Source organism: Hippopotamus amphibius, chromosome 2 (genome assembly GCF_030028045.1).
Source record: "Hippopotamus amphibius kiboko isolate mHipAmp2 chromosome 2, mHipAmp2.hap2, whole genome shotgun sequence".
NCBI lineage: Eukaryota > Metazoa > Chordata > Mammalia > Artiodactyla > Hippopotamidae > Hippopotamus > Hippopotamus amphibius.
In genome coordinates, this window is record NC_080187.1 from 206,932,374 (window position 1) to 206,950,217 (window position 17,844).

The 17,844-nt window shown below is 37.1% G+C and overlaps 1 protein-coding gene across 6 annotated transcripts in view; it reads right to left on the reverse strand.

Moving 5' to 3' along the window:
• Positions 1 to 17,844, reverse strand: part of DENND4A (DENN domain containing 4A) — a 114,116-nt gene that overhangs the window by 858 nt on the left and 95,414 nt on the right. For all 6 annotated transcript variants that reach the window (XM_057722899.1, XM_057722900.1, XM_057722903.1 and 3 more), the window contains 7 exons: positions 17,065 to 17,240; positions 16,824 to 16,970; positions 15,628 to 15,826; positions 15,134 to 15,388; positions 13,671 to 13,788; positions 12,895 to 13,057; positions 12,669 to 12,733 (listed from right to left, as the gene is read on the reverse strand). In XM_057722899.1, the coding sequence (XP_057578882.1) occupies positions 12,669 to 12,733; positions 12,895 to 13,057; positions 13,671 to 13,788; positions 15,134 to 15,388; positions 15,628 to 15,826; positions 16,824 to 16,970; positions 17,065 to 17,240 (1,123 nt within the window). The remainder of the gene's footprint in view (positions 1 to 12,668; positions 12,734 to 12,894; positions 13,058 to 13,670; positions 13,789 to 15,133; positions 15,389 to 15,627; positions 15,827 to 16,823; positions 16,971 to 17,064; positions 17,241 to 17,844) is intronic.

A 17,844-nucleotide genomic window follows, 5' to 3' on the forward strand; every position in this document is an offset into this window, starting at 1 on the left:
TTAAACAATAATAGCCCTTTCTCCCCTCCCCCAGCTCCTGTCAACTACCACTTTACTTCTGTGTATATGATTTTGACTTCTTTAAGTACTTCTTAAGTGGAATCACACAGTATTTGTCTTTTTGTAACTGGCATATTTTACTCAATATAATGTCTTCAAGGTTCACTCACGTTATAGCATGTGTCAGAATTTCATTCCTTTTTAAGGCTGAATTAATAGTCCATTGTACGGGGGTGAGTCAAAAATTATCTGCACTCTGCTGCAGAATTTATTTTAATTCACTTTTAGAAAAGACACATCATTTTTCGACATAATCTCCCTGCTTTTCAATACACTTTGTCCATCTATCAACAAACTTTTGTATTCCCTCATTAAAAAATGTTTTAGGCTGAGCTGCGAGTCACGAATGCACTGCTGTCTTCACTTCTTCATCAGAAGTGAATCTTCATCCTCATAGGGCTGCTTTCAGGGGACCAAACAGGTCAAACTTCGATGGAGCAAGATCAGGACTATAGGGAGGATGCTTTTACACCTCAAAATTTTTTGAGAGTGTCAACAGTGTGGACAGAAGTGTGGGGACGTGCATCGTCATGCAAGCTCACAGTGCCCTTGGATAGCAGTCCTCTGCATTTAATCTGAAGTTTAGGCTTCAACACACACTTTTCAAAACCTAAGTCTGTCGTAGATTATTTCATAGGCAGAGCCCTGGCTGATTTGCAAATGATTTGCCACATAATCCACTGTCACTCGTCTATTTGACAGAATCATTTCACGTGTATGCTCAACATTGTCATCAGCCGTGGACGTGGATGGGCGACTGGCTCCTTCTTGATGTCTAACACTTGTGCAACCTTCCTTGAACTTCTCTATCCATTCATACACACTTCTTTGTGACAAAACACTTTCTCCATACGGCGCACAAAGTCTTCGATAAATAATGGCACCAGGTACACCCTCAGACCACAAAACACAAATCACTGCATGCTGCTCTTCTTTCGTGCAAATCACAAGTGGGGCATCCATTTTTGCTCGCACCGCAGTTACGAATGAATTGATGTAACACATTCACACCTGCACAGCAGTGACTGGGAAGACAGGAGTCTTGAACGGAAAGCACTGATAAGACAGGCCAACAGAAGTTTTAATATAACCAGAGTGCGGATAATTTTTGACTCACCCTTGTATGTTTATATCCTATTTTGCTTATTCATTCATCCTTCAATGGACATGGGTTGCTTCCACATTTCAGCTATTATGAATAATACCGCTATAAACGTGTGTATTAATATCTCCCTGAGACCCTGCTTTCAATTCTTCCGGGTATATACCCAGAATTGAAATTGTTGGATAATGTGAAAATTCTATATTTACTTTTTTAAGGGAAATGCCATACTGTTTTCGACAGCAGCGATAACATTTTACATTACCACTAACAACGCACAAGGGTTCCAATTTTTCCATATCCTTACCAACACTTGTTATTTTCTGGGTTTTTGATAGTAGCCATCTATCTAATGGTGTGGGATGGTATCCCACTGTAGTTTTGATTTGCATTTCCCTATTACCGATGTTGAGCACCTTTTCATGTGCTGCTTTGCCATCTGTATACCTTCTTTGGAGAAATGTCTATTCAAGCTTGTTGCCCATTCTGCAATGGCTTATTTATTTTTTTTATAAATGTATTTATTTATTTATTTAATTGGCTGTGTTGGGTCTTTTTTTGCTGTGTGCAGGCTTTCTTTTAGTTACCATTCTTCATTGTGGTGCGCGGGCTCCTCATTGCCGTGGCTTCTCTTGTTGTGGAGCACGGGCTCTAGGCACGTGGGCTTCAGTAGTTGCAGCACATGGGCTCAATAGTTGGGGCTCACAGGCTCTAAAGCTCAGGCTCAATAGTTGTAGCGCATGGGCTTAGTTGCTCTGCAGCACATGGGATCTTCCTGGAGCAGGGATCGAACCTGTGTCCCCTGCATTGGCAGGTGCATTCTTAACCACTGTGCCACCTAGGAAGCCCTGCAATGGCTTATTGTTTGGTTGTTGAGTATTAGGAATTCTTTATATATTCTGAATATTAATCTCTTATCAGATATGATTTATAAGTATTTTCTCCTATTCCATGGGATGCCTTTTTACACTGTTGGTACCATCTTCTGATGCACAGAAATCTTTAATTTTCATGATGCCCAATCTGTCTATTTTTTCTTTTGTTGCCTGTGCCTTGGGTGTCATATCCAAGAAATCACTGACAAATCTATGTCATGAAGCTTTTGTCCTATATTTTCTTCTAATAGTTTTATAGTTTTAGGACTCACATTTAGGTATTCAATAGGTTTTGAGTTAATTTTTGTATAAGGGTCCAACTTCCTTCTTTTGCAAGTGGAAATCCCTGTTTTCCCCAGAACAGTTTATTGAAAAGACTGTCCTTTCCCCACAGAATAGTCTTGGAATTCTTGTCAAAAATCATTTTTACCATAAGTGTGAGGGTTTATTTCTGGGCTCTCTATTCTATTCCATTGGTCTATATAGTCTGTCTTTATGCCAGTACCACACTGTTTTGACTACTGTCGCTTTGCCGAAAGTTTTGAAATCAGTTAGTGTGAGTTCTCTAGATTTGTTCTTTTTCGACACTGTTTTGGCTACTTGGGGTTCCCTGAGAGTCCATAAATTTTAGGATGGGTTTTTCTATTTGTGTAAAAAAAAATCACTGGGATATTGACAGCAATTGCATTGGATCTGTACACTGGTTTGAGTAGTACTGATATCTTAAGAATACTAGTCTTCTAATTTATGAACATGGGGCATGTTTTCATTCATTTATGTGATCTTTAATTTCTTTGAGCAATGTTTGTAATCTTCATTGTACAAGTCTTTTACCTCCTTGGTTAAACAAATTCCTAAGTATTTTATTCTTTTTGATGCTACTGTAAAAGGCATCTAAATTTCATTTTTGGATTACTCATTGCTAGTTACAGAAATTCAGCTGGTTTTTGTATTTTGATCTTATATCCTACAACCTTGCTGAGTTCATTTATTAACTCTAATATTTTGGGTTTTTTGTTTTGTTCTGTTTTGATTTGGTGTGGAATCTCTAGGGTTTTCTATATATAAGATCATGTAGTCTATAAATATAGAAGTTTAACTTCTTCCTTTCCAATCTGGATGCCTTTTTAAATTTATTTTTATTATTATTTTATTTTATTTTTTTTGGGGGTACACCAGGTTCAATCAATTGTTTTTTTTACACATATCTCCATATTCCCTCCCTTCCTTGACGCCCCCCCCTCGATTCCCCCCCACCCTCCCTGCCCCAGTCCTCTAAGGCATCTTCCATCCTCGAGTTGGACTCCCTTTGTTATACAACAACTTCCCACTGACTATTTTACAGGTGGTAGTATATATATGTCTGTACTACTCTCCCGCTTCTTCTCAGTTTCCCCTTCACCCCCCGCCCCCTCCCATACCTCGAGTTCTCCAGTCCATTCTCTGTATCTGCTTCCCTGTTCTTGTCATTGAGTTCATCAGTACCATTTTTATATTCCGTATATGTGAGTTAGCATACAATATTTGTCTTTCTCTTTCTGACTTACTTCACTCTGTATGACAGATTGTAGTTCTATCCACCTCATTACATATAGCTCCATCTCATCCCTTTTTATAGCTGAGTAATATTCCATTGTATATATATGCCACATCTTCTGTATCCATTCATTTGTTGATGGGCATTTAGGTTGCTTCCATGTCCTGGCTATTGTAAAGAGTGCTGCAATAAACATGATGGTACAAGTTTCTTTTGGGATTATGGTTTTCTTTGGGTATATGCCCAGGAGTGGGATGACTGGATCATATGGTAGTTCTATTTGTAGTTTTTTAAGGAACCTCCAAATTGTTTTCCATAGTGGCTGTACCAACTTACAGTCCCACCAACAGTGCAGGAGAGTTCCCTTTTCTCCACACCCTCTCCAACATTTGTTGTTTCCAGACTTTGTGATGATGGCCATTCTGATTGGTGTGAGGTGATACCTCATTGTGGCTTTGACTTGCATTTCTCTGATGATGAGTGATGTTGAGCATCTTTTCATGTGTTTGTTGGCCATCTGTATGTCTTCTTTGGAGAAATGTCTATTTAGGTCTTCTGCCCATTTGTGGATTGGGTTATTTGCTTTTTTGGTATGAAGCTGCATGAGCTGCTTGTATATTTTGGAGGTTAATCCTTTGTCCGTTGTTTCATAGGCAATTATTTTTTCCCATTCTGAGGGTTGCCTTTTAGTCTTGTTTATGGTTTCTTTTGCTGTGCAAAAGCTTTTAAGTTTCATGAGGTCCCATTCGTTTATTCTTGATTTTATTTCCATGATTCTAGGAGGTGGGTCAAAAAGGATGTTGCTTTGATGTATGTCAAAGAGTGTTCTGCCTATGTTTTCCTCTAGGAGTTTGATAGTGTCTGGCCTTACATGTAGGTCTTTAATCCATTTGGAGTTTATTTTTGTGTATGGTGTTAGGAAGTGTTCTAATTTCATTCTTTTACATGTTGCTGTCCAATTTTCCCAGCACCACTTATTGAAGAGGCTGTCTTTTTTCCATTGTATACTCGTGCCTCCTTTGTCAAAGATAAGGTGCCCATATGTGTTTGGGCTTACTTCTGAGTTCTCTATTCTGTTCCATTGATCTTCCTTTCTATTTTTGTGCCAGTACCATACTGTCTTGATCACTATGGCCTTGTAGTATAGTTTGAAGTCAGGAAGCCTGATTCCACCAACTCCATTTTTCCTTCTCAAGATTGCTTTGGCTATTCGGGGTCTTTTGCGTTTCCATACAAATCGTAAGATTTCTTGCTCTAGTTCTGTGAAAAATGCCATTGGTAATCTGATCGGGATTGCATTAAATCTGTAAATTGCTTTGGGTAGTACAGTCATTTTCACGATGTTGATTCTTCCAATCCAGGAACATGGTATATCCCTCCATCTGTTTATGTCATCTTTGATTTCTTTCATCAATGTCTTAAAGTTTTCTGCATACAGATCTTTTGCCTCCTTAGGCAGGTTTATTCCTAGGTATTTTATTCTTTTGGTTGCAATGGTGAATGGGAGAGTTTCCTTAATTTCTCTTTCTGCTCTTCCGTTGTTCGTGTATAGGAATGCAAGAGATTTCTGTGCATTAATTTTGTATCCTGCTACTTTACTAAACTCATCAATGAGTGCTAGCAGTTTTCTGGTAGAGTCTTTAGGGTTTTCTATATATAGTATCATGTCATCTGCAAAGAGTGATAATTTTACTTCTTCTTTTCCAATTTGGATTCCTTTAATTTCTTTTTCTTCTCTGATTGCTGTGGCTAACACTTCCAAAACTATGTTGAATAACAGTGGTGAGAGTGGACACCCTTGTCTTGTTCCTGTTCTTAGAGGGAATTCTTCCAGTTTTTCTCCATTGAGAACAATGTTGGCTTTTGGTTTTTCATATATGGCTTTTATGATGTTGAGGTAATTTCCTTCTATGCCCATTTTCTGGAGAGCTTTTATCATAAATGGATGTTGAACTTTGTCAAAAGCTTTTTCTGCATCTATTGAAATGATCATATGGTTTTTATCCTTCAATTTGTTGATATGATGTATCACGTTGACTGATTTGCGTATATTGAAGAATCCTTGCATCCCAGGGATAAACCCCACTTGATCGTGGTGTATGATTTTTTTAATGTGCTGTTGCAGTCTGTTAGCTAGTATTTTGTTGAGGATTTTTGCATCTATATTCATCAGTGATATTGGTCTGTAGTTTTCTTTTTTTGTGACATCTTTGCCTGGTTTTGGTATCAGGGTGATGGTAGCCTCATAGAATGAGTTTGGGAGTGCTCCGCCTTCTGCAATATTTTGGAAGAGTTTGAGAAGGATAGGTGTTAACTCTTCTCGAAATGTTTGATAGAATTCGCCTGTGAATCCATCTGGTCCTGGGCTTTTGTGTGTTGGGAGATTTTTAATCACTGCCTCAATTTCTGTACTTGTGATTGGTCTGTTCATGGTTTCTATTTCTTCCTGGTTCAGTCTTGGAAGATTGTATTTTTCTAAGAATGTATCCATTTCTTCCAGGTTATCCAATTGATTGGCATATAGTTGCTTGTAGTAGTCTCTCATGATGTTTTGTATTTCTGAGGTGTCCGTTGTGACTTCTCCTTTTTCATTTCTAATTCTGTTGATTTGCATCTTCTCCCTTTTTTTCTTGATGAGTCTGGCTAATGGTTTATCAATTTTGTTAATCTTCTCAAAGAACCAGCTTTTAGTTTTATTGATTTTTCTTATGGTTTCTTTCCTTTCTTTTTCATTTATTTCTGCTCTGATCTTTATGATTTCTTTCCTTCTGCTCATTTTGGGGTTTCTTTGTTCTTCTTTCTCTAGTTGTTTGAGGTGTAAGGTTAGGTTGTTTATTCGATCATTTTCTTGTTTCTTAAGGTAGGACTGTATTGCTATAAACTTCCCTCTTAGAACTGCTTTTGCTGCGTCCCATAGGTTTTGGGTTGTTGTGTTTTCGTTGTCATTTGTTTCTAGATACTTTTTGATTTCCTCTTTGATTTCTGTAGTGATTCCTTGGTTGTTTAATAGTGAATTGTTTAGCCTCCATGTGTTTGTATTTTTTGCAGTTTTTTTCCTGTAATTGATATCTAGTCTCATGGCATTGTGGTCTGAGAAGATGCTTGATATGATTTCAATTTTCTTGAATTTGCTGAGGTTTGATTTGTGACCCAGGATGTGATCTATCCTGGAAAATGTTCCGTGTGCACTTGAGAAGAAAGTGTAGTCTGTCGTTTTTGGATGGAATGTCCTATAAATATCAATTAAGTCGAGATGGTCTAATGTGTCATTTAAAGCTTGTGTGTCTTTATTTATTTTCTGTTTGGATGATCTGTCCATTGATGTAAGTGGGGTGTTCAAGTCTCCCACTATAATTGTGTTACTGTCGATGTCCCCTTTTATAGCTGTTAGCATTTGCCTTATGTATTGAGGTGCTCCTATATTGGGGGCATAGATATTTACCATTGTGATATGTTCTTCTTGGATGGATCCCTTGATCATTATGTAGTGTCCTTCCTTGTCTCTTTTAATAGTCTTTACTTTCAAGTCTAATTTGTCTGATATGAGTATTGCTACTCCAGCTTTCTTTTGACTTCCATTTGCATGGAATATCTTTTTCCATCCCTTCACTTTCAGTCTATATGTATCCCTTGGTCTGAAGTGGGTTTCTTGTAGGCAGCATATAGAAGGGTCTTGTTTTTGTATCCATTCAGCCAGTCTGTGTCTTTTGGTTGGAGCATTTAATCCATTGACATTTAAAGTGATTATTGACATGTGTGTTCCAATTACCATTTTCTTAATTGTTTTGGGTTTGTATTTGTAGGTGTTTTCCTTTTCTTGTGTTTCCTACTTAGAGAAGTTCCTTTAGCACTTGTTGTAAGGCTGGTTTGGTGGTGCTGAATTCTCTTAACTTTTGCTTGTCTGGAAAGCTTTTGATTTCTCCCTCAAATCTGAATGAGATTCTTGCTGGGTAAAGTATTCTTGGCTGTAGGTTTCTCTCTTTCAGGACTTTCAGGATATCCTGCCATTCCCTTCTGGCCTGCAGAGTTTCTGTAGAAAGGTCAGCTGTTATCCTGATGGGTTTTCCCTTATATGTTGTTTGTTGCTTTTCTCTTGCTGCTTTTAATATTTTTTCTTTGTGTTGAATTGTCGTTAGTTTGATTAATATGTGTCTTGGTGTATTTCTCCTTGGGTTTATTCTGTATGGGACTCTCTGTGCTTCTTGGACTTGGTGAATTATTTCCTTTCCCATGTTGGGGAAGTTTTCCACTAGAACCTCTTCAAATATTTTCACAGACCCTTTCTTGTTTTCTTCTTCTTCTGGGATGCCTATAATTCGAATGTTGGTACGTTTAAGGTTATCACTGAGGTCTCTGAGGCTGTCTTCTAGTCTTTTTATTTTTTTATCTTTTTCCTGCTCTGTGGCGTTTATTTCTTCCATTCTATCTTCCAACTCACTTATTCGTTCTTCTGCCTCAGTCATTCTGCTGGTTAGAGCATCTAGAGTATTTTTAATTTCAGTTATTTTGTTATCCATTGCTGTTTGTTTTTCTGAGTTCTTATGAACTGTTTCTTGTACTTTCTCTAATTTGTTATCGAGATTTTGTATCATTTTTACTATCATTACTCTAAATTCTTTTTCAGGCATTTTTCCTATTTCCTCCTCATTTATTTGGTCTTGTGGGTTTTTTTCCTGCTCCTTTGCCTGCATGGTGTTTCTTTGTTTCCTCATGGTTGTCCAAGCTTTTGGGGTTGCTTGTCCTGGTGATAGAGGTGTTTATAGAAGACTGTCCAAGCCTCAGACTAATGTCCAAGTATTGGATTAGACGAATATTCAGTCTAGGAAACACCGGCTATGTCAGGTTCTCCGCAGCCCTTTCCGGTGTCCGAGGCCGTCTGCTGGTGTTCAGCTGGTTCTCTGTGGGAATGACTGCCTCCTTCCGTGCATTCCCAATGCATCTGTGGAGAGGGATGCACTCCACGTCTCTCTACTTCGCCGCCATCTTTTTCTGCCCCTAAATTTATTTTTAAACTTTTTATTTTATATTGGAGTATAGTTGATTAACAATGTTGAGATAGTTTCAGGTGCACAGCAAAGTGATTCAGTTATACATATACACATATCTATTCTTTTTCAATTTTTTTTCCTATTTAGGTTGTTACATAATATTGAGCAGAGTTCCATGTACTATACAGCAGGTCCTTGTTGGTTATCTATTTTAAATATAGCAGTATGTACATGTCAATCCCAAACTCCCTAACTACCCCTTCCCTACTGGTGGAACCCTAAGTTCGTTCTCTATGAGTCTGTTTCTGTTTTCTAAATAAGTTCATTTTGGGCTTCCTAGGTGGCGCAGTGGTTAAGGATCCACCTGCCAAAGCAGAGGTCACGGGTTCGATCCCAGCTCCAGGAAGATCCCACATGCCGCGGAGCAATTAAGCTCGTGTGCCAAAAAAAAAAAAAAAAAAAAATTAAATAAGTTCATTTGTATCATTTCTTTTTAGATTCTGCATTTCTCTTTCTCTGTCTGACTTACTTCACTCAGTATGACAATCTCTAGGTTCATCCATGTTGCTGCAGATGGCATTATTTCACCTTTTTAATGGCTGAGTAATATTCCATTGTATGTATGTGTCACATCTTCTTTATCCATTCCTCTGTCGATGGACATTTAGGTTGCTTCCATGTCTTGGCTATTGTAAACAGTGCTGCAGTGAACACTGGGGTGCATGTGTCCTTTTGAAGCATGTTATTCTCTTGATATATGCCCAGAAGTGGGACTGCAGGATCATATGGTAGCTCTATTTTTAGTTTTTTAAGGAACCTCCATACTGTTCTCCATAGTGGCTTTAACAATTTACATTCCCAACTGTGCAGGAGGGCTCCCTTCTCTCCACACCCTTTCCAGCATTTACTGTTTGTGGATTTTTTGATGATGGCCATTTTGACTGGTGTGAGGTGATATCTCATTGTAGTTTTGATAGATGCCTTTTATTGCTTTTTCTTCCCTAGCTGCTCCAACTAAAACTTCCAGTACAATGTTGAACAGAAGTGGTGGAAGCAGGCATCCTTTTCTTGTTCCGGATCTTAAAGGGAAGACTTTGTTTTTCACCACTGAGCATGGTGTTAACTGTGGGTTTTTCATAAAAGCCCTTTTTCAGGTTGAGGATGTTCCCTTTTATTCCTAGTTTGCTGAATTCTGTCAAATACTTTTTCTGTGTCTATTGAGATATCATGTGGTTTTGTCTTTTATTCTATTAATATGGTATATTATATTGATTGAGTTTTTAATGTTGAACCAACATTGCATCCCTGGGATAAGTCCCAATTTCTCATGGCATATAATCCTTTCTATATGTTGCTTGATTTGGTTTACTAGTATTTTGTTGAGGATTTCTGCATCTATATTAATAAGGGATAATGCTCTTCAGTTCTCTTTTCTTGTGACGTCTTTGTCTGGGCTTGGTCAGGGTAATAATATTGGCCTAACGCATAGAATGAGTTAGGAAGCACTCCTTTTTCTTCTACTTTTTTGGCCAGATTTTGTGAAGGATCAGTGTCTTAGTTTGGGCTGCTGTAACAGAATACCATATACTGGGTGGCTTAAATGATGCACATTTATTTCTTACAGTCTGGAGGCTGGGAAGTCCAAGATCAAGGTGCCAGCAGATGTGATGTCTGGTGACAGCACTCTTCCTGGTTTGCAAATAGCTGTATTCTCCTTGTATCCTCATGTGGCTGAGAGAGAGAACAGATCTCTCTCTCTCTTTTAAAAACAATATTTATTTATTTTTTGGCTGTGTCACGTCTTAGTTGTGGCACACAGGATCTTTTGTTGCGGTGTGTGGGCTCTTTGTTGCAATGTGTGGGCTTCTCTCTAGTTGTGGTACGTGGGCTTATTAGCTGTGGCACACAGGCTCTCTAGTTGTGGCATGTGGGCTTAGTTGCCCTGCAGCACGTGGGATCTTAGTTCCCTCACCAAGGATCAAACCAGCATCCCCTGCATTGCAAGACAGATTCTTAACCACCAGACCACCAGGGAAGTCCCCATATCTCTTCTTTCTCTCTCTCTTTTTTTTGACTGTGCCACATGGCTTGTGGGATCTTAGTTCCCCATCCAGGGACTGAACCCAGGTGACAGCAGTGAAAGCGCCAAGCCTAACCACTGGACAACCAGGGAATTACCTCTTTTTTCTCTTATAAGGATACTAATCCCATCTTGGGGGCTCCAACTTCATGATGTAATTACTTTCCAAAGGGTCTACTTCCAAATACCATCACACTAGGGCTTTGATATATATGAATTTGGGGGTTGGGGACACAAACATGCAGACCATAACAAACGGCGTTAATCCTTCTTTAAACATTTGGTAGAATTCACCATCTGGTCCTGAGCTTTTCTTTGCAGGAAGATTTTTGATTACTACCTCAATCTCCTATTATAGGTCTATTAAGATTTTCTATTCTTGCATCAGTTTTATATTTTATGTCTTTCTAGGAATTTGCCTATCTCTTCTAGGTTATCTAATTAGTTGGCATATAATTATTTGTCATAATTCTTTTTATTTCTGTAAGGTCAGTAGGAATATCCACCCTTTCATTCCTGATTTCAGTAATCTGAGTCTTCTCTCTTTTTCTCTTAGTCTAGCTTAAAAGTCAATTTTGTTGATCTTTTTAAAGAACAAAGTTCTGATTTCAATGAGTTTCTCTATTTTAAAAAATATTTTCACCCTTTTTTTCTCCATTTTAATTATTTCTGCACTAATATTTATTTCCTTCCTTCTGCTTGTTTTAGGTTTAGTTTGCTCTTCTTTTTTCAGTTTCATAAGGTAGTAGCTACTTTCAATGAATCTCAAAGTTTTGGTATGTTATGTTTTCACTTTCATTTTTCTCAAAGTATTGTCTAAATTCTATTATGACTTTTTGACCAATTAGCTATTTAGAAGTGTTGTTTAATTTCTATATACTTGTGAATTTCTTATTTTCCTTCTATTATTGATTTCTCTTTTCATTGTACTGTGGTTAGAGAACATACTTTGTATGATTTAAATCTTTTAAATTTATTGAGAGACTTGCTTTATGACCTAACATCTGGTTTATCCTGGACAATATTCCATGTGCAGTGGAGAAGAATATGTATTTTGCTGTTGTTGGATGGAGTGTTCTGTAGATGTTCCTTAGGTCTAGTTGGTTTATAGTGCTGTTCAAATCTTCTATTTCCTTGCTTGTCTGCTGTCTAGCTATTCTATCCATTACTGAAATATCCAGCTATTATGGTTGAATGTCTGTTTCTTCCTCCAATTCTGTTAGTTTTTACTTCATGTATTTTGGGGCTCTGTTGTTAGATGCATATGTGTTATAATTGTTATAAACAATTAATAATTCTGGGTGGATTGACTTTCTTCATCATAAAATTTCCTTCTTTGTCCCTAAAGTCTATTTTGTCTGATATTAATATGGTCACTCTAGCCCTCTTTTTAGTACTATTTGCATGGAGTAACTTTTTCAATCCTTTTACTTTCTATCCATTGGTGTTTCTGACTCTAAACAAGGCCAAGCACCACAAATGAGAGAAGAAGAAGATCAATCGAAAATGTTTGCGAGCTCCTAAAATACACACGTAGCTACATTACATCTTTTCTGAAACAAGCTTAATGTCATTAGTGATAAGACACAATAGTTAAAAGTATGGGATTGGAAATTAAGGACTGCTTGATTCAAATATGGTTCTGCTATTGCTGTGAAACCCCAGTTTAAGTTACTTAGCCTCTTGGACCCTCAGCTGCCTCAATAACAGTATGGAAATGATAACAGTATCTATTGCATAGGGCTTTTGAGAATTATATGAGATAAAACATGGAAAGTACCTGCTACAATGTAAGGCACATAACAAGCCCTCAAAAAAGTCAGCTTTCAGTATTTACCATTATTACCATCAATATGACCAAAATACCAAAGCATCTTTCTTTCACATTATACAAAAAAATCAAAGAAACAATTCTAATATATTAACATATTTTATATTAAACTAATTAAGACTACCAATATAAAAGCACTTTGAAAACTATACCATAATATATAAATATTACATGTTATATATTATGCTGAATTACCTATATCAATGTTTTCTCTTCCCAGTGCCACAAGTGAGAGAAATAGTATTTCTCTATATAAACTCCTAGAGGGGAAAAGTAGTGGAGAAGATATTACTATCCATACAGTCTATATATATCTACAAAAATTTTTTATGTTAATATAAGCATAAGATATTCTAACAAATCACTAAACAATATGAATCTGTTGAGAGGAACAATATATTCACTTAAGAGAATAAGTTACCTCTGTCTTTTAAAATGAGGACATTTATTCAGCGTCTCTAAAATCTGACTCATTGGTCCATAGACATCATTCATTTTAATGCTTTTTACCATATTTTTCAATAGTTCCTGGTTAAATGAATTATCACCTTTCTGCAATAAATGGACCATTGGATACTTCTGGGCTGTAGAAGAACAAAAGAGCAGATGAAGAAAAATGTTCTGTGTAGTAGAAAGGAGAATGTAATCAAGCAGCAACTGATAGCTATTTAAAAAGTTACAAAGCACTAAAAATAAATTAAGAGCAATAGATAAAAGAACTGAAATCTAAGAATGAAGAAAGGAAGAAAAGGAAGAAATAAGACAAATAATGATAAAAATAAGCTTAAAGCTTTTGGTGGCCTCAAATACACAATAACTAAAAATACTGTTTTCCTTAATACAACCCCTGGAAGGAATTTTAAATCAGCAGCCTGGGATGGAAACAAACAAAAAATAAGTATAAAAAAATAGGGACAAGCAATGTGCTAAAAACGGAACTCTACAAAACATAACCCCTTCAGCACATACATAGCACCACTCAAAAAACAAGAACAAAAGCCCCTTGACCTCCATGGAAGATAGCACTAAAAACATCAAACTTAACACTCACTCTCAAACAAAAGAGTACGATTTTGACCTGTAAGACAAAAAGTAGCATAGTAAAATGAAAGTCAGTTACACATTAGTTTAGACTATTTAAAGCAAGTAGAGAGAACTCTCATAGGAAGGAAATTGGCATTCTATGACAGCACTTACTGTGGGCATTCCAGAGGATGTACAAGGGCTGTCCTGGATCCTGATGTAATTTCATATTGTCCCACAACATTTGTATTAAAACATATTTACTGTCTTCGGACATACGGTGGCGAGGGATCTATGTTGAAGAATAAAAAATTCCTTAGTGATCACTGTATGACAATGTTTTGGAAATATTTTATAAATACCGTTAAAAATATTTTTTAGGATGTATATGTGCAAGAGAGAAAAGAGAACAGAAAAATCACTGATTTGTATGCATTTTACAACCTACTGAAGGGAGATGACCTGAGTTGAAAAGCCAGTGATCCTGAAGTAGCAGATTTAACAGAGTACTGTGAGATCTGTGAGAAAGGGTACCATGAAGGGCTAATCTTGACCTCCACAGAAGACAGTACTAAAAACATCAAACTTATGAACATCAAACTCAGCTTATGAACTGAGTTTCCACAGAAAGATGAATGCAGGAGTCCCATTCTCCATCAGTTCAAGACCCTAGCGCAGATACTCTGACTGAGTTAACCTCTCAGTCACTCATTCACTATGTACTGAAAATCCAAACACATGCACAATCACAGACATGAAGTACAAGAAGGGAGAAGACAAAGTTCCTGAACTCAGACACCTTGCCATTTAGTGGCAGTGATAGCATACGAAAAAGAAAGACATGCTTTAATAGAGCAACATATCAAAAAATATAGGGACTTCCCTGGTGGCGCAGCGGTTAAGAATCCGCCTGCCAGTGCAGGGGAAACAGGTTCAATCCCTGGTCCAGGAAGATCCCACATGCCTCAGAGCAACTAAGCCTGTGGGCCACAACTATTGAGCCTGTGCTCTAGAGCCTGCGAGCCACAACTATTGAGCCCTCGAGCCACAACTACTGAAACCCACATGCCTAGAGCCTGTGCTCCACAACAAGAGAAGCCACGGTAATGAGAAGCCCCTGCACTGCAAAGAAGAGTAGCCCCCACTCGCAACTAGAGAAAGCCCGCGCGCAGCAACGAAGACCCAATGCAGCCAATAAATAAATTAATTTAAAAAATACAAGTGAACATATAACAAACTACTGAAATGTCAAACAAAAAACTCACAGTAAATGAATGTAGCACATGACTGCAATATAAATTACAGACGTCCTCCCAAAGTATTAGGCTTGTTTTTGAACGAGGTATGAGGCATGCGTGGGGCCAAATCACAAAGCCTTCTCATAAGAGTCATTTACAGTTTATTTCTGAGGCTATAACAAAAAGTCAAGCCCATTTTGTGTGAACTTTGTAAGAAGTCTAAAAAACGTGACTGTCTTACCGCTAGACTATAAGAAGAAAAATTATTTGCAACAATTTTCTTGATTCAGATGGCTATTAAAAATATTTAGCATAAAATTACTTTTTTGTCATTAGGAATGTGCAAACATTACAATGGTGACAGTAGCACTGGCTTTTAGTTCATTTTTACTCTCATACCTTTGAATACTTGTTACAATGCTCAGAAGAAAGAATCAATCCAGGTAAATTACTGGGTAAGTCAAGACGTCTAAAATACCACACCAGGTTCCAAAACACAATTGGATGATGGTCCACAAAGTCTGCCACTGTTATTGCATGATCACCTTCATTTTCCAACAAGCTTTCAAGTTCCTTCCATACCACTAAAGGACTAAGATATGGAACAGTGATAGGATCTGGACTTGGGAGGTGCCATTCTAATCCTAAAGAATCCTGTTGAGTAAACAAAAACCATAAATAGCAATTAGAAGATTGATGATACTAAATCATTAAAAAAAAATTCCTGTCAATGATTTCCATATAATCAGAAATGTAACCGTATCATGTAACAAGACACTCTTCTTAACAGTAATAAAACTGAAGCTTATAAGGCTGTTTAGCACAAGGGAGACAAAATCATATGTAAATTATCAATGTCCAAATTGTAAAAAAAAAACCACCAAAATACATACTGTAGCTCCTTGTAAAGTAGTTGGCAGGCTGCCTGTAGGAATGAGCTTCTGTCCTCCAGTGTCTTCCTTATCCAAGGTGCCATAAGTACTAACACTCCTGGCCATTGGAAATATTGGACATTTTGACATAGCTGCTTTTGATCTATCAGCGGGGATCTGAATACTTCGGGCACATGTATTTTCCAGCAGTTTAGATTTGCTTGGGCATTGAAAAGAGAAAAAAAGCATATCATTGTCTGGATTTACTTTATTTCATCTGACCGCGTTCTCTTTAGAATCAGAGCTGGATACAGCAAAGTAAAACAAAGGAGAGATGTTAATCAGGCTTTGGCTGGGGAAGAGGATACAGTTTAAAGTAGACTGGTCATGTTAAATTTCCTTTTTACCCAGTAAACTTTAAATATACAAGAGTCACTCATTTGTTCAAAACATTTAGTGGACAACTTTTATACAGCAAGAACCACAGCAGGCCCGAGGATACAAAGCAGAAAAAATAGGCACCTATTATTCCTTCAGGAGTCAGAGCTAGTGGGAGACAAAAAAAGGGCTACAATAGACCTATGATGAAAGAAGGCACGCACACAGATTTGCAGTTAAGCATTCAGTCTAAGGATTCAGGATCAAACACGTCACGCTAGCCTGCCAGAACTATGCAGGCATTTTCTTTTGCACATGCAGTTACCAATATAGCTTCACCTGCCCAGCATGCATTTGTCTTAAGCTAGATTTACTTGTGTTAGGCTTACTGTATAAGTCTTAGTTTGATTTTACAGCTCATCTATCAGCTCCAAACGTTTTCTTAGATTATTAAATATTTCCTAAGTAGAAAATTAAATATTGCAAAGTAGAAGTACATTAGTACTGACTTAATTCCTCAAGAGAGATAAGAGAAAGATGTTCATTATAAACTTCAAGTGTTCTACAGAATTTTTACCTTTAAAATAATAGTAAACATTATTATATATGAATTATACAGCTTAAACTTTGGGCATTCATAAAGCATAAACTATTAACTGTTATAAACATTTAGGTTATTAGAGAATTTTAATATTATTTTAATTAGGAATAAGAATTTAAGATTATAAATCTATTACACATAGGAATTTAAACCTTAAAATGGCCAGCTAATTTTTCTGTCATTACTGGAAACATGTAATATATGCTGTTAAAATATAGTCCCATATAATCATACTTACCTATTTAGATCAAAATTCCCTTGAACAGAGAGAAGAGATGTGTCAAGACCAGAGGCTGATGTTGAGATACAAGACTGCCTTGTCTGACTTGAAAAGGAGGGCGGAAAATGCATATTTTCTGTGGATGGGCTTGACTTCAAAAAGTATCTGTAATGTGAATCAAAGGAGCTTTTTGAGAAAAGAGACATTCTAGGAAACATGATCTTTAAACATGAAGGGGGAAAAAAGCATAAATCATTACCTTCCAGGTCGTCTCAAATCTCTTATTTCGATATTCAGAAATGGCAAGAAAATATTGCCACAAAATGGGCAGGTAGTATTGAGATTTGAATCATCTGCTGTCCAGCCAGCCATGATCTCCTCATCATGGACAAGACAATCACAGGTTCTACACCGAGAGCAGCTTGAGATAAGAACCTATGGGAGAAAACAGCACTTTATAAAGTAAGCCGGTTAGTGCATATTGTAAATTAAAAACCATTTCAATTCACAAATCTATTGGAAAACTAAAACTCAGAAGGTTTCAGAAGTTACGAACAAAAAATGGATTACATTCAGTACATTATACAATATACTCATCTTTAACTACTTCAGCTAAGTCTATTCCAAAATTTTTGCCTGAAAGGGAGACTTGCATTTAAGTGAGCATTTTTACCATGATAATTATGTACTATAAGATCTGCCATGATTTTATTAACGTAAAACTAAACCTAAGCATTAATTTGTTAATACAGAAAATAGTTATTGGTGATCACATGTTATAGATCTGTGCTACTCAAAGTGTGGTCACCAGACAGAAGCTGGTCCACAAACGCTTACTGGGTTGTATGAGCTAAGAAAAGACACTGAGAGGGGGATCTGGAGACCCTTAAAGTGACTGGTTATTGCTGTAACAGCTAAGTCGGTGGTCAACAGATTTTAAAAGAGTACCAGCCACGACAGATAAGAAATTAAAAACAACAACAACAAAAACCCTGGTCTGTCACTACAGACAGTTTAAGAAGCATTGCTATAGATAAAT